Below are 16,171 nucleotides of genomic sequence, written 5' to 3' on the forward strand. Positions count from 1 at the left end.
CTGAGCAACGAAGTTTTCAAGGTTTTTGAATCCTAAATCTGATTTTAATATAGGTTAGACTTTAGTTCTGGTTTTACTTTTTCAAATCTCAGATTATAACTATTTTTTGATATAATTGTAATTTTAATTTATAATTTCAGTGTATAATTTTTGAGATATGTGTAATTGTTTATATTCAAATTGTTGTATGTATAATTTTTGTCATTTTTTTTTTGGATAATTTTTATTGGGGATTTTTATTCTTTTGCTTCTGTTAAATTTTTTTGGTGTGGTGTGGTGGTGGTGGTGGTTTGATGGTGGTGTGTAGTGGGTGTATGTGGTGGTGATATGCTGGTGGGTTAGTTGATAAGGGTACAGTGGTTGTTGATCGATGTGAGATTGAGAGGATGGTTGGAGGCTTCAAGCGATGGCAGTGAGGTTAGTTAGTGGTCTAAGTGAGAATAAGGAGGATGGGTGGTGGTTTCGGCCAATGTAGGTGGTGTCGTGGTGGTGGGTTGAGGATAGAAGAGGATGGAGTGTGGAGAGAGCATACAAAATAAATAAAAAATTAATAATAAATAAATAAATAAACCAACTATAAATTGACATTTCATTAATGTGACCGGTTGTAACCCAATTATTACCATCCATTATTTGGATTTAAATGATTTTCTTCTCCAGCAACAGGCTCAACGTGGTAGCATCGTGCGGAGATTTTGACTTTTTATAAAATGGGAACGGTTCAAAAAGTTATAGAAAAAGCAAGATTATTGCTTGTTTTGTGAATACTACAACAATTGGGATTATACTAAGTTAATTAATAGCTGGGATTAAAATGAGAAGACATGCAATAATTAGATTATTCACGTTAATTTTTTCTCAAAAATAAATAATCTAAAAAAATCAAATAAAAAATTGGTGAATTAAATGGATAAAAATAAAACAAATTATTTCAGATGATATGAAAGAGCACAAAAAGATTATCAATAATGTCGAAAGATGTCAAGGTGAAGGCTACAAGTCAATTAAAAAACCAAGAAAAATGTTGTTTAGTTTCAGTTAAAACAAGAGAAAATACTAGTTTATAATAACCTTGACTTTATGTTTATCAAAGGGTGTATATGTAAATTACATTTAAATTTGGTTAACTACTGTTTTTTCTCTCCTCCTTCAACATTTTGTTGTTTTATGATTTTCTCTCTCCTCCTTCAACCTTTTGTTGTTTTTTCTCTCCTCTCTCAACCTTCAATTTCAATGGTGGAAACTAGACATTTTCACTACGACATCGAACAAGTCGAAATCAATGGAGGAAAGAAAACAAATTATTTTCCGACAGAATATTTCGTCGGAAGTATTAAATTCCGACATAAAATAATTCCGTCGGAAGCAATAAAAATATAACCAGGGTGCTTTAGTTCTTCGTATTTCACGAAATAGAAAGAGAAAATAGGAAAAAGAGAGAACAAAAGAAAGGGAGAAAGAGAAAGAGAAAGAGACCCAACAACCACCAGAATATTCGCCGCAACCACCTCCGGCCTTTCACCGCAACCACCGGCCGTTGACCGCCGTCCCCTTGTGACTGCCAGGCCGCCGCTCAGTAAGTAGTTCTGCAATTTTATTTTTTTTGGTTAAACCCTTACCACCATACCTTCTTCTACAGCCACCCCCGTTCCTCCTTCATTGTTGCGACCAGATCCACCTTCTGCCGCCCCTGACGCCGCCACAAGGTTAATGTTGTTGTTGTTGTTTATTTTATTTTTTTTTAATTTTTAAAAATTTACCTGCACTAAACCTTAACTACTTCATCGCAGCCTCCGACCTCCTCCCCTCCTTCGCCGAGACCAGATTCACCACCCTTTCCCCCTACTGAAACTTCCGGTAAGTCCTCCTAATTTCCCCTTTTTTCTTAATGAATTAATTTCCTCCACCGCCCTTATTTTGTAGCCACCACGGACGCCACCTCCACCAAGCTTGTTGTGCAGCCACCACCGAGATGTCCTCTACCCATAGTGAGTTATTTTCCCCATCTTTTCAATTCAATTTTATTTTGGTATAATAATAAACGCTTACTTATTTTTTATTTTTTTTTTTATTTTTTTGTAGGATTACAATTACTTAGTTTAATTGTCAAAATGAAGTGTAGATCTAAAGGTTAGTCACATTACAAACCCTAATATAATGTATGTTAGTTTAGTTTATTTTAATATTATGTAGTTTAATTTAGTTTAGTTTTATATAATGTATGTTAGTTTAGTTTAATATTATGATATGTTAGTTTGGTTGGGTTTAGTTTAATATGATGTATGTTAAATTACTTTAGTTTAATATAATGTAGTTTAGTTTTGTTTAGTTTAATCTAATGTAGCTTAGTTTAGTTTAGTTTTATATAATGTATGTTATTTTGGTTTAATATTATGATATTTTAGTTAGTTAGGTTTTGTTTGATTTGGTTTATTTTAATATTATGATATTATAATATGTTAGTTTAGTTTAGTTTAATTATTACATATTTGTTTAGTATAATGCATGTGCCCTTCACTTTATATATTTTGTAAATGAATCATTTGCATCATTGTATGCCTAGATACTCGTTCAAGGTATACACATTAGGAGTACATCTTGAATAGTCCCCGGTTGGGACTGTCCTTGTACACTTATTCTCACTTAGGTATTGAATGTATGCCTTGCTATTGATTCTAGGGAATATCCAGGCTTCTCAGTTCTCTACAATGTTCTCTGGGTACATATGTGGGTGTATCTAATCGCCTACATCGTGTACTTGGAGAACTGTAAGGAAATGCTGCCGGATTTTCCATAGAATTGAAAACCTGGCTTACATTCAATAGTGGGATTAAACGTATAAAGATGGGTTAGGTTGGAGTGATAAAGACCCCTGCACATCATTTCAAATCTCATTTTCATTTTCCATAACACTTTGATGGAAAATGAATATTAAATACGCTTTGTGACTAATGTGATTACACATGTGCGTGAGTTGTGTAGAAGTTATAATCATGAAACGAACAAAACGTATCTGGATGTATGAATGGAAGGTTGGGCTTTCTATTAATCTAAAGTTCGTGAAATGGGTTGATGATTTCATTCAGTACGTCAAAGATCATCCAAAGAGTAGTAACCCGAATGAAGTTAGGTGTCCATGTTTTAAGTGTAAGAACAAATGGCTTTGGGATGCGGAAACGGTTAAAATTCATTTGTTTCGCAAGGGTTTTGTACCTAATTACTATGAGTGGATGTGTCATGGGGAAGGGTTTCTAGGAGTTCCTGAAGTGCGGTCCAATGAATATCGTGAAATGGTTTTCGATGCTTTTGGTCATACTCAAGATTAAGGGCATTCTGAACAGTCTAGTGTTTCATCAGAGGAGGAGCCTAATGCACAAGCCAAGCATTTTATGGATTTGTTGAAGGATTTTGAACAACCATTATACGAAGGGAGTTCATTGTATGTACTGTTAGAGATGGCTGCTAGAATTACTAGTCTAAAGTGCGAGTATAATTTGCCCCACAGATGTGTTGATGGGTTTGCTTCTTTGGTCAATGAAGCGATTCCTAACAACAACCATATGGCCGACACATTTTATGAGGTAAAGAAGATTGTGAAGGGCTTAGAGCTGCCTCATGAAAAGATTCATGCATGCCCGAAAGGATGTATGTTGTTTTGGAAGGATGATGTTCAGCTATCTACATGTAAGGTGTGTGGTAGCGACTGATACAAGAAGACTTCTAAAGGTAGCTTGGTGTCTTTGAATGTTTTATTTTATTTCCCGATTACACCTAGGTTGCAAAGGCTCTTTGTAACCAAGAACATTTCGGAGGAAATGACATGAAACTCGAAAAACCCTCGAGTATAAGGCACAATGGCACACCCTAGTGATAGTGAAGCTTGGAAACACCTCGATAGTTGCTTTCCAGACACTGCCTCCGAGGCTCGTAATGTTCGACTTGGCTTGTGTACAGATGGTTTTGCTCCTCATGGTAAGTTTGGGGGACAATATTCTTGTTGGCCTGTCATTTTGCCCCTTATAACTTGCCTCCATCAATGTGTATGAAAAGATAAGTCATGTTCCTTTCATTGCTCGTTCCTGGTCCTAAAAACCCTAAGGGCAACTTGGATGTGTACACGCAACCGTTGATAGAAGAGTTGAAACAATTATGGGAACTTGGCGCAAATACTTACGATATTTCGAGGAAAAAGAATTTTAATCTTCGAGCAGTCATCCTATGGACCGTTAGTGACTTCCCGACTTATGGTATGTTGTCTGGTTAGACCACATCTTGTAAGAAGGCTTGTCCATATTGCATGGAGAAAAGCAAATCATTTTGGCTCGAACATGGTGGTAAAGTTTCTTGGTTTGATTGCCACCGCCAATTCCTGTCGACAGAGCACCCTTTTCGAAATAGTAGAACTGCATTTTGTAAAAACAAAGTCGAAAAAGGTGCACCTTCACACATCATGTCAGGAGAGGAACTGTGGGAATGTGTGAAAGACCTTCCAAAGGCTACAGACAGGCCCGAGGCACTTAAACGCCTCAAAAAAAGCTAAAAAGGGGTGGTTTAAACACAGCACACTGTGGGAGCTTCCATATTGGAAGCATCTACTCATTCGTCATAACTTAGATGTCATGCACATTGAAAAGGACTTCTTTGATCAGTTAATTCACACTATAATGGATGTGAAAAAGCATACATGCGACATGCCATCGGCTCGAAATGACATTGTCAAATATTGTAAACGGCCGCAGCTTCATCTTCAGGAAGACGATAGAAGAAAAGATTTCATACCAAAGGCTCCACGCTCTTGACAAGGCTCAGAGAAAAGTTTTGTGTGAGTGGGTTAAACAGCTGCGGTTTCCTGATGGTTACGCCTCCAATTTGAGCAGATGCGTAGATTTGCAGGTATGTAAGCTACACGGAATGAAAATCCATGATTGTCAAGTGTTCATGGAGAGGTTGTTGCCCATTGCTTTGAGGGAATTGCTCCCTGGTCATATTTGGAATGCAATTACAAAAATCAGCCAATTCTTTCGCGATTTGTGTTGCTACACAATCACAGTTAGTGACATGGAGCGATTGGAGAAAAACATAGCTGAGATCCTTTGCAAGCTTGAGAAGGTCTTCCCTCCTGCATTTTTTAACTCCATGGAGCATTTACCTATTCATTTGCCATGTGAGGACAAGTTATGTGGTCCTGTTCAATATAGATGGATGTATCCCTTCGAAAGGTAAATCAAAGACCCTTTCACATCCTCTTTTTTACTTCCAATTCATTGTCATGATTTGTTTATACATTTATATAACTATAATTGTAGGTTACTCAATCACTATAACGAAAAATTGGGAACAAGGCTCAAGTTGAAGGTTCTATATGCAATGCTTATCTCACCGAAGAGATAGCAAACTTCTGCTCTAATTACTTCCAGGTTTCAATTGACACAAAAACATGAGATTTCAGTCGAAATGTGAATGCCGATGTGGACTCCACAGTGGACAACAATGAAATACCAGAGTTGTTCACGGTGGATAGCGGACGTGTGTCAAATGAGGGTAAAACTCGGTTTTTAGATGAAAAGGAACTCGAGTGTGCTCATTTGTTCGTTTTACGAAACAGCGGCATTCTTGGTGGATAAGAAAGGTATAATTGTATTCATACGTTATGAACAATTAAAATGATTACAATGTTGATTTTCCACGTGTGTTTGACCTCGTAGGAAGTTTGACGACTACATTCTTGGTACTCAACCTTATCTGCGTAGAGAAGAAGTCATGGAGAAATGCAAAGCTGAATTCTCTGATTGGTTTCATCACAAGGTGATATAAACGGTCTAACCGTGACATAATTATGAATTTTACATCTTGCACTTCAATTTATTCAATTCATGAACTGTGACATTAATATTCAAAACGTTCGTAGGTGGTTGAAGAGAAACCAAATTCGGATGTCCTGCGAGCGTTGTGCATGCATCCTTTCAAGCGAGTTCGAACTTGGAGGCAGATTTTTGTCGGTGGATTTAATTTCCATACACATGCCCATGGAAAGCACAAATCTACAATGAATTATGGTGTGTGTGTATCAAGTGAGGATGGTGAAGAGTACTTCGGCATTTTAGAAGACATAATTGAACTTGTCTACACTGGTTCCGAAAAAGAGTACAAGACTATTTTGTTTAAAGTTGGATGGATTGTGGTAGGGGAATGAACATACTTGAACAATACAAGCTTGTCGAAGTAAATCATACTAAGAAATACCCAAAGTATGATCCCTTTGTTTTATCTTACCAAGTGACTCAAGTGTACTACGCATCATACCTTAGCCTGAAACGGGATTGAATTCAATCGTGGGTTGTGTTTAAAACACAAGCAAGGTCAGTGGTTGATGCTCCGGTGGACTTAGAGTTTTTGCAAGCACCATCCAACAAGTACATGCAACGCCTTGCCCACCGAATGACATTCCAGACTATGCCATAGATGATAATGATGAAGATGATGACGATGGCTTTGTTATCTCAAGCGATGAAGATGATGAATCTAGTATCGACTCTAGTGATAGTGACGAGGATGATGACATCAATGTATTATTAGATGATAGTAGTGATGAGATTACTGATTAGGAGAATATATTAATCTCCTTTAAGAATTTGCTTGTTATTGTAAAATCAAAATATGACTTGGTCTTATATTAAATCTTTACTGTTTGTATAAATTTTTTTACATTGCACTATACTTGTAATTTATAATATCATGTCATGTTACTAACATCTATTTCAGGTGGTCATGGCGGGGGGTAAAGATGGAGAATTATCAAGGAAAACAAAGGGGAAAGGGAAAGCTCCCGCCGTTGTGAACGACGACCATGATGAAGAAATGGAGGATGCAAAGGCACATGATTTGGGTGCCACTCTGGAGCTCCCCTTCACCCATCCACAGGATCAGACACAAGAGCATTCAGAGCTGCCAGTATTAGACCCTACTACGTTTTGGTACGTACGTACATTTAATGAATTGGACTTATGTTCTTATTTTCAAAAATTTAACCTATTTATTACTTCTAACATTGTTGTTTCTCGTTTATTGTAGGTTTGATAATAACAAGGTGAGGAGTGCGGTCTCCGATATGCTAACTGGATACTATCGAGACCCTTGGAGGAACTATGGAGAGGTAGATGAAGGAACGAAACAACACTGGTGGAACTTGTTCAGCGTATGCTATTTTTAACTTAGTTAATACATGTTTTATTAATTGTATTAATTGAGTTGAGTTTATAACTTTTAAAGTTTTATCATTTGCAGAAACAATTCACATGGACACCTCAATTGAACGAGCATGTGAAGGTCACTGTTGAAAGGAGGTTTGCAACTCGCCTACGTGACATGTTCCACATAGTCACACACAAGATGAATGGCGCCAAGCCAGGCTGGCTCAATGAGGAAGTCCACAAGAAAATGATGGACATTGTTGCCACAGATCTAACGTATAAGAAGAGGTCGGCCATAATAAGAAGAACAGAAGGGGCGGTTCGATGGAAAATGTGGTCGAACCAAGCCACTATCAGGGTTCTATGTCAGTTGTCCAACATGCAAAAAGCAAAAAGGATGGTAAGTTTGTTTAATAGGCAAGTAAAATAGAAGGCATTTGTTTATTACAATGTAATGGTGGTGTGACATTTATAACGATGATTTTCTGTATGTATAATCAAAGGCGACGAAGAATAAAGGCCAGCTACCAACAGCTCTTGAGCTTTTTCTGAAGACGCACTTCAAGGATGTGCCTGGGAAAGGCACAGTGCTAGTCAACACCAAAGCGAAGAAAATTGCGGTAATAACTTCAATATAACTTAGAATCAAACATATTTGTTCATTTGCTAAGAAATGAAGAAAATGGGCAAAATAGAAGTCACCTAGGCCATTTGGTTCTATTTTGATGAAAATGGTTCCCAAAACTTAGTCAATTGCTTTTTTTTGTCATTTCAATCCCTATACACCTAAAACTACCTATTATTGACATGTTATGAGAAAGAAAGAGTTCATTTGCTAAGAAATGAAGAAAATGGGCAAAGTAGAAGTCACTTAGTGATGTACACGTTTTATACATTGATTTATCCCGATTTTACATCATATTCTTGCATGGTTTTAGGCTCTTTAGAGCCGTTTCTCGCTAACAATCTCTTCTCTAGTGTGTTCGATGTGTTTTTGTGAGTTTTATAGGAATTTGGAGTTTCTTGGATGATTCGGACACGTTTCGGGTGTTTATAGGAGATGTTAGTGAAGCAAAGAGGAAGAACAAGCTAAAAACGGACTACAAGCTACTTAATTCTCCTGTGCCCTGTTGGGTAGTGCATGCCCAGTTGGACCGGGCACTGAGGAGTTGTGGTTGGTGCTCGAAATACAAAGGCAAGAAGCAAGAATTTGGTAGCTGCATCACGCGCCCGATCGGGCTAGGTCCGCCCGATTGGACCGGGTGCGTGGTGGTGGAAGGCGCCACAAGAACAAGAGCAAGGCAGCAAGCAGGAGGCCAACGTTTGAGCCTCGCGCCCGATCGGGCACCACCTGCCCGATGGGATCAAAGGAAAAGAAGGCAGCGAAGGCAGCGCAGCTTAGTACTGCATCCTGCCCGATCGGACGGTGCTCGCCCGGTTGGACCGGGCACAGTTACGCGGAAACCGGATTTGTTATTTTCGAATTTTTATCTCATTAAGGGTATAAATACCCCTTGTAATCATTATTAGAAAACAGCAGTTAATTCCTTAAGCTTTATTTCTCTCTCTAGAACCCTAGTTACTCTCTTTCATTGCAATTTAATTACTTCATTAGATTTGAGTATTGTTCATCAACAATTTGAATTATTTCAATTGAAGCATATTTGGTATTCATCTCTTTTCTCTTCTCTTTCAATTATTATTGTTTTTAATTATGTTTTCTCCATTGATTATTGTTTTAGGGTTTGCTAGTATGCGTGAGTAGATTCTCAATCTGGGATCTTGCAAAGCCCAGATATGATTAATGCTTAGGTTAATTCTTTAAATTGTCCAATAATTCCAATTGACATGCTTAATTGATTGTGTTTATGCCAATACTAGATTAGGAATAATTAGTATTGTTATCATCCCTTTGTTCTTATTGCAACGGAAGTTGAATATTAACGGGATTTAGGTATTTCAATTAAGGGTTTGAAGATCATCATGGAAATAGTTGATTGAATGATTAGGAAGTTAAGTATTGTGTTTAATGTCCCTTATTTGCTTGATTCCATGGAAATAGGCTTGATAGTTAATTTGGGAAGCCATTGATAACTCAGAAGAGACCTTTGGTATTTTATAGGGAATATTTTTCCTCTTGTCGATTGAATTGTTATTGGGGGTAGAATTATTTATGCATTGATTATATTCGTGGTAATGCTTGATCTTGGATGCCTTAGTTCATTGATTCATTATATTCATTAGATTGGTTAAGTTCTTCATACATTAGTTATAGTATACTTCACCATTGATTTGATACTTTCTTAGTGATTATTTAAGTCTATTTAATTAGGTGAACCTTAGTCTCTTGGGATTCGATCCTTACTTGCCCGTCTACATAGTAGTGGTCTCGTTAGGTTATTTTTGTTAGGTACACGACACACCTATCACTTAGGCCATATTTGGTTCTATTTTGATGAAAATGGTTCCCAAAACTTAGTTAATTGGTTTTTTTGTCATTTCAAGCCCTATACACTTAAAACTACCTATTATTGACATGTTATGAGAAAGAAAGAGTTCATTTACTAAGAAATGAAGAAAATGGGCAAAGTACAAGTCACTTAGGCCTTACTTGGTTCTATTTTGTTGAAAATGCTTCCTTAAACTTAGTAAGTCGCTCCTTTTCATATATATATCTTGTAGGAGGCCTACCAGAAGAAGGTTGAAGAGGCAAGCACTCAAGGGATTCGGAAGAGTCCCAATGAGTTGTACTGGGAGATCGTGGGTGATCGCAACAAGAAGGGTCGTGTGAAGGGACTTGGCCAAATTAAAGTACAGAGTTGTACTGTGGCAGCCGGATGGGTCGAGTTTCCATGTCTTTACAACAGTACACGCCTTCCATTGTTTCTCAGATGCAGGATCAGATGGAGCATAGGGTGCAGGCTCTTCTCAGTGAAATCCGGAGTGAATTGGAAGTCGAGATGGAAGCCCAACTTCAAGCACAAATGGCAGCAATGGAGAGGAAAAACCAGGAGAGGTGGGATGAGTTTATGAGTCGTTTCCCCAGCGACACATGTTCCACCATTCAACCTCGGCCTCGAGACCCCATGGACGACCCGGGTAATGGTGGAGCAAGCAGGGTACTCCGGGTGTAGCTTAGCTTTAGTTTATGTAGTATGTACATGTACTTAATTTGGATTATGTTTTATGGCTGCATACAATGTATATATTATTTTTTTTATATATATAATGTTTTGTAATTAAATCATTAATTTAATTTTATCGTGAATTATGTGCAGGAGGTATAGGTTTCGAATTGTGGTACTTCCAAAAAAAATCGATAAATTTGTTAAATCAACAGGTGAAATTCCGACGGAATTTCTGATGGATAATCCGTCAAAAACTCCTTTTGTTGTGACGGAAAATTAATCCGTCGGAATATTACGATAGATTTTCAGATGGAAAATTCCTTCGTAAAGTCTGTATTTTCCAAGCGAAAATAAATCCGTCTGAAAATTGCGACGAAATACTGCATCGTAAATTTCCGACGGATTAAAATTCCCTCGCAATATACAGAAATTATGACGGAAAATTCCGTCGGAAGTGTAGTTTTTTTACGACGGAATATTCCGTCGAAAGGGTGTAAATAACGACGGAAGTTTGCGACGGATTTCCAATTTAAGTCAATCCACGCTCCAACAGATGTAATTCCGACGGAATTTGCGTTTCCGACGGAAAATCTGTCGGAAAGGGCGAATTTCCTACAAAACGTTTTGCGACAGACCTATCCGGAGGAATTTCGTCAGAAAAGCAATTTCCGGCGGATTTTCAAGTGATTCCGACGAATTTTTTCCGTCGAAAAACGGCTGTTTTCTAGTAGTGTATGTGTGTATTAATGAGTGTGAGTGATGAGCTACGTGTGTTTATAAGCAATGTGAACAATTCTTTTGTATTCATATCTAATAACTGATGTGAGTATAAGACTGAGGATTTGCCTGCTTAAATGCTTTTGCGCTAGGATCTGATAATTATGTTCACTAATCTGATGTTGACAGATAATATAATTACATTGATGCAAAGAATATACTCCTTGTTAATATGACAAATTATGAAATGGAGGTTAGTTAATAGCTTTAAGTTATAATGCTTCTTGTTTTTGGTAGCATATAATTAGTGAATTAGTGCACATATGGTCCAGCAAGTTCTTCCTAGAATTTCCTCATATCAACTGATGTAACGAAAGTGATTATCAGACTTGTTTAAGGTAGTAGGAATGCAGGATTAGCATAAATATACTTTGTTCGATGTAATATACGAGTTTTTTATAAACCTTTCGTTGTCTTTCAATGTATCATGGTAATTTGTCCCTACATATTGATCAGAAATACAGAAACGCGTCGAGCACCTAAGGTTAAGCAAAGGAAATGACATTAAGTGCACAGACAGATCATGTAAAATTTAATAACCTGATATATGCCTAATTGCCTTGTTTGAATCCTGGTTACACTAATTCTTTCTGATAAGATTCGAGTGCTTTGGGTGTATGTATGCAGCAGCTCTGTTCCTGCTGTTGCTGGTGTTGTTTCTATCATATTTAGCCAACACTCGAGACTTATGCTCAGCGTTTGACAGCAACCAGCAGTCCGGCAGATCTTGTATACAATAGGTATATTTTTACTAAAGCGTTTAGTCACTTCAAAGGTTTATAATGTACTTCTTCTGTTTTCTTTTAAATGCAACACACCTTTTTGACACGCTTTTTTAGGAGGTGATTCGAATAGGTAAACGAGCTACTTTATCAAAATAATTTTAACACCACGATTAGAGAAGGGTTAGCTAATATGTGTATAAATTATTTTGATTAATTTGTCTGTTTACCTACTCTAATCACCTCCTAAAAAAGCGTGGAAAAAAAAAGTGTGTTGCATTTAAAAGAAAACGGAGGAAATATACATGAAAATTCGTCGGTTGATTCAACCACTTCATACATAAATGACATAGTTATTGACTCATAGAAGAGACATACTAAACTCTATCAGTGACTCAATGAGAAGCAAAATAAACCAGCAACCCTTTTCGGTTAATGATTTTGATTTACTTTTAAGTATTTTATATTTACTTTTGAGTTTCATGATTTACTCTTAAGATATTTTGATCTACTCTTGATTTCTTTATTAGTTATTTTGATATCTCTATTTACTTTTGAGGTATTGTGATTTACTTTTGAAATGTTTTGATTTAATTTTTATCTTTCTAAATTACTTTTGAAGTGTTTTGAATAACTTTAAAGTGTTTAAAATCAAATTAACTATAAGGTATACAATATCTTTGTTTGTATACTTTAGAGCTAACTTGATTTACTTTTTTAGTTAGGTTGATTTACATTAAAGATATTTTGGATAACTTTAGAGTGTTTTATATTTACGTTTAGAGATAACCTATGTATGAATCGAACCGACACCTCTATGCATTCGCATAGTTCTCTACCACTTGAGCTAATAAGTTTACTATAAAGTGTTTTTTATTTACTTTAAATTGATTTTTATTTACTTTTAGAGAAAACTAATGTAGAAATCTACCTTGACTTTGAGACTATAGATTATGTAAGCACTCCTTAGTATTAGTCAAACCATTCAAGTACTTTTTGCTACCTCATCATAGTTCATAGTATCAGATTCAAGATTGCCATGACTTTTCTGATAAAAAAAAGCAGAATGCAAGGTCCTAATATCACACACCCTAGTTTGACATAATCATTTTTATCATCACAGTACTAACTAGAAGCTTTACTATATTGTTCAGAGTATATTGTTCAGATTACTAACTAGAAGCTTGACAATAGAATATGAAGCAGCATAATGTCAAACCCATGGCTAACATAGTAATCAATCATTGTTTTTGGACTATCAAGAGCCATGGAGGGATCTACAAATGCAATTATAGATAGATTTATGTGTAATTGACCTTCACTTGTAAATTTAGAATGTCTAATACTTTCCATACTACATTTCATATTCCATTCTTCTAGCCCAAAAAAGTGCAGCCTTGTCTCTGCCATTTCAAGTATTAGCAACTACGGGGAATACCCTTTACAGCCCTGAAAATCACTAGTTTAGCATGATCTCTTATCATCAAGCTTATAATATTATTTGCAAATTTCAAATGTAGCTAGATAGATGCATGTCACGAATCCTCTGTTGCATCCCTGGCCTTCAAACTAATGAAATTTGCAATTCAAGGTTCTTTATTAAACCAACAATCAATTAATAAAAGCTTGATTGATTAATAAAAGGGGACTTTTGAGGTGGATATAGGGGAAGCAATGGCAATGAGGCACTGCTTACTGAGAGCTAAAGAAGCTGGGTTTAGGGACTTTGTTCTTGAAACGGACAATATAAAATTGTTCCACCATATGCAGAAGGGTATCATAACCCCAAATGCTTTTGGTAAAGTGGTGATGGATGTTTTGAAGCTCACCAGAGATTGTAGAAGAGTGGTGTTTTCTTTTGTTAAAAGGGCGGGAAATGGAGTAGCGGATAGATTAGCGAGATTAAGTTACAATTATAGTGAGTGTCGTGTTTGGCTCGAAGAGTACCCTCTTGAACTTCAAGAGACTATTTGTAAGGATATTGCAAACTTGATACTTTCATAAATGTTTAAGTGTTGGGTTTGTGTTAAAAAAAAAAAAAAAAAAAAAAAAGAGAGAGAGAAAGGTAATGTGCATGAGATTGAATGAGAACCGCATATTTTATCTGAATCCAACTTATAAGTTCTTAGTTCCTATTATTCTTGAGATTCTCATCATAACTTGGTTATATATATAGAGCAAATGACAAGGATGAAAAGTAATCTAGTGCGTACAAATAAAATGATCTAGTGGCTCTTGTTTTAAGCTTCATTAATGGCAAAATTGTAAGTAATACTTTTCCCAATTTGATTTCTCTTTCTCTTCGCTGTGTTCCTCTCTCGGCCTGTTCATCACTCTTCCCCATTATTTTTTTTTTCTCAGAGTTTAAAAAAAACGGGAAAAAAAAAACCCTATTTCTCTCCCCTCCTTAATTATCTCTTATCCCACCACCTTTTTTTTCTCTCATATTTCAAAAGGATTTACATGACTATAATAAATGTCGTGGACAATATATAGTAAGAATACAAGTGATTATATCCAAGAGTGCAATTAAATATGCATAAGTTTTAAGCTATATGTTTTATTATGTAGAAAATGTGCATAATTTACAAATTATATGCATATTAATCAAGTGAAATATGCAATTTCTCAGTACTAAAGATGTATATTTGAAATATTTGAATTATTTGCACATATTATTGAATATTCTCTAAATGATCAAGGTATGTCTGATTTAAAGTTTTGCCAATTGCTCGTTGTTTTCCATAATTCATCATTTAACGATACGAGTTCGGGAGTGCAATTCAAAAATACTCAACAAAATAATGAAGCCTGGAAATCTGATCCAAGTAGCGAAGCCTAGAAATTTGATGCTTATTACTGGGTTTGCAATTTTCTCACAACTACATTTACTTTCTTATCTTTATTAAATAAATAGTATTTCTTTTTTTAATTTTATTAGAATTTTCACAAATTCGATTTTAGAAATTAAAATTTGAATATTCAACAATTCAAATTAGATTACTAGATCTTGCACCTTAAAGTATATTTTCATAAAGTGTAATAAATCAAAGTATTTTGGATCTCTTTTCCATTTCCTATCCAGAAATAGGTTGATTCCAAAAATTCTTGGAAATTATTGATTCGTCTAGTATTTGAATATGTATTTATTTTTTTTTACTAGAACTAGATCGAAAATTAATCTAGTGAAAAAAAATTCTAGACCCAATGTCGCATTCAGTTAAAATTTATGATACATGTATAGGGTGTACTCAATGTGTCCGAGCTTGTCCCACGCATGTATTAGAAATAATACCTTGGGATGGATGTAAAGCGAAACAAATAGCTTCTGCTCCAAGAACAGAAGATTGTGTCGGTTGTAAGAGATGTGAATCCGCTTGTCCAACGGATTTTTTAAGCGTTTGAGTTTATCTATGGAATGAAACCACTCGCAATATGGGTCTAGGTTATTGATATAATTCAGAAAATTCCATTTGAATCCATTTATTCTATTTGGATTTTTTTTTACCGACAAAAATCCGTACCAAAAACGAAATTTATTTCTTTTGGGGTACGGGTTTTTTGTCCAAGTATATCTTGTCTTTACCACGAATTATTTTCCCTGGTTAACAACAATTGTAATTTTGCCCATATTTGCAGGTTCTTTAATTTTCGTATTTCCTCAGAGAGGAAATAAGATTATAAGGTGGTATACTATATGCATTTAGGTTTTGGAGCTCCTTCTAATAACTTATGCATTTTGTTATCATTTCCAACCGGATGATCCATTAATCCAACTGGCTGAAGATTATAAATGGATCAACTTTTTTAATTTCCATTGGCGATTAGGAATCGATGGACTTTCGATAGGACCTATTTTACTAACAGGATTCATTACGACTTTAGCTACTCTGGCCGCTTGGCCAGTTACTCGAGATTCGCGATTATTCCATTTCTTGATGTTAGCAATGTACAATGGTCAAATAGGATTATTTTCGTCCCGAGATCTTTTACTTTTTTTCATAATGTGGGAATTAGAATTAATTCCTGTTTATCTACTTTTATCCATGTGGGGGGAAAGAAACGTCTCTACTCCGCTACAAAATTTATTTTGTATACTGCGGGGGGTTCTATTTTTCTATTAATGGGAGTTCTGGGTGTTGGTTTATATGGTTCCAATGAACCAACATTAAATTTAGAAACATTAGTTAATCAATCGTATCCTGTGTCATTAGAAATAATATTCTATATTGGATTTTTTATTGCGTTTGCTGTCAAATTACCGATTATACCTTTACATACATGGTTACCCGATACCCACGGAGAAGCACATTATAGTACTTGTATGCTGCTAGCCGGAATCTTATTAAAAATG

The 16,171-nt window shown here is 35.8% G+C and overlaps 1 protein-coding gene across 1 annotated transcript; it reads left to right on the forward strand.

Moving 5' to 3' along the window:
- Positions 1–260: 260 nt before the first annotated feature.
- On the forward strand, positions 261–8,845 carry LOC110698009. Its single transcript, XM_021875408.1, has 7 exons — positions 261–1,706; positions 1,791–1,988; positions 2,083–2,130; positions 6,763–6,974; positions 7,072–7,195; positions 7,285–7,590; positions 7,694–8,845. Exons 4-7 carry the CDS (start codon positions 6,769–6,771, stop codon positions 7,826–7,828), a joined length of 771 nt encoding a protein of 256 aa, XP_021731100.1. The 5' UTR covers positions 261–1,706; positions 1,791–1,988; positions 2,083–2,130; positions 6,763–6,768; the 3' UTR covers positions 7,829–8,845.
- Positions 8,846–16,171: the final 7,326 nt, after the last annotated feature.

This window comes from Chenopodium quinoa, unplaced genomic scaffold, assembly GCF_001683475.1.
Source record: "Chenopodium quinoa cultivar QQ74 unplaced genomic scaffold, ASM168347v1, whole genome shotgun sequence".
Classification (NCBI taxonomy): Eukaryota; Viridiplantae; Streptophyta; class Magnoliopsida; order Caryophyllales; family Amaranthaceae; genus Chenopodium; species Chenopodium quinoa.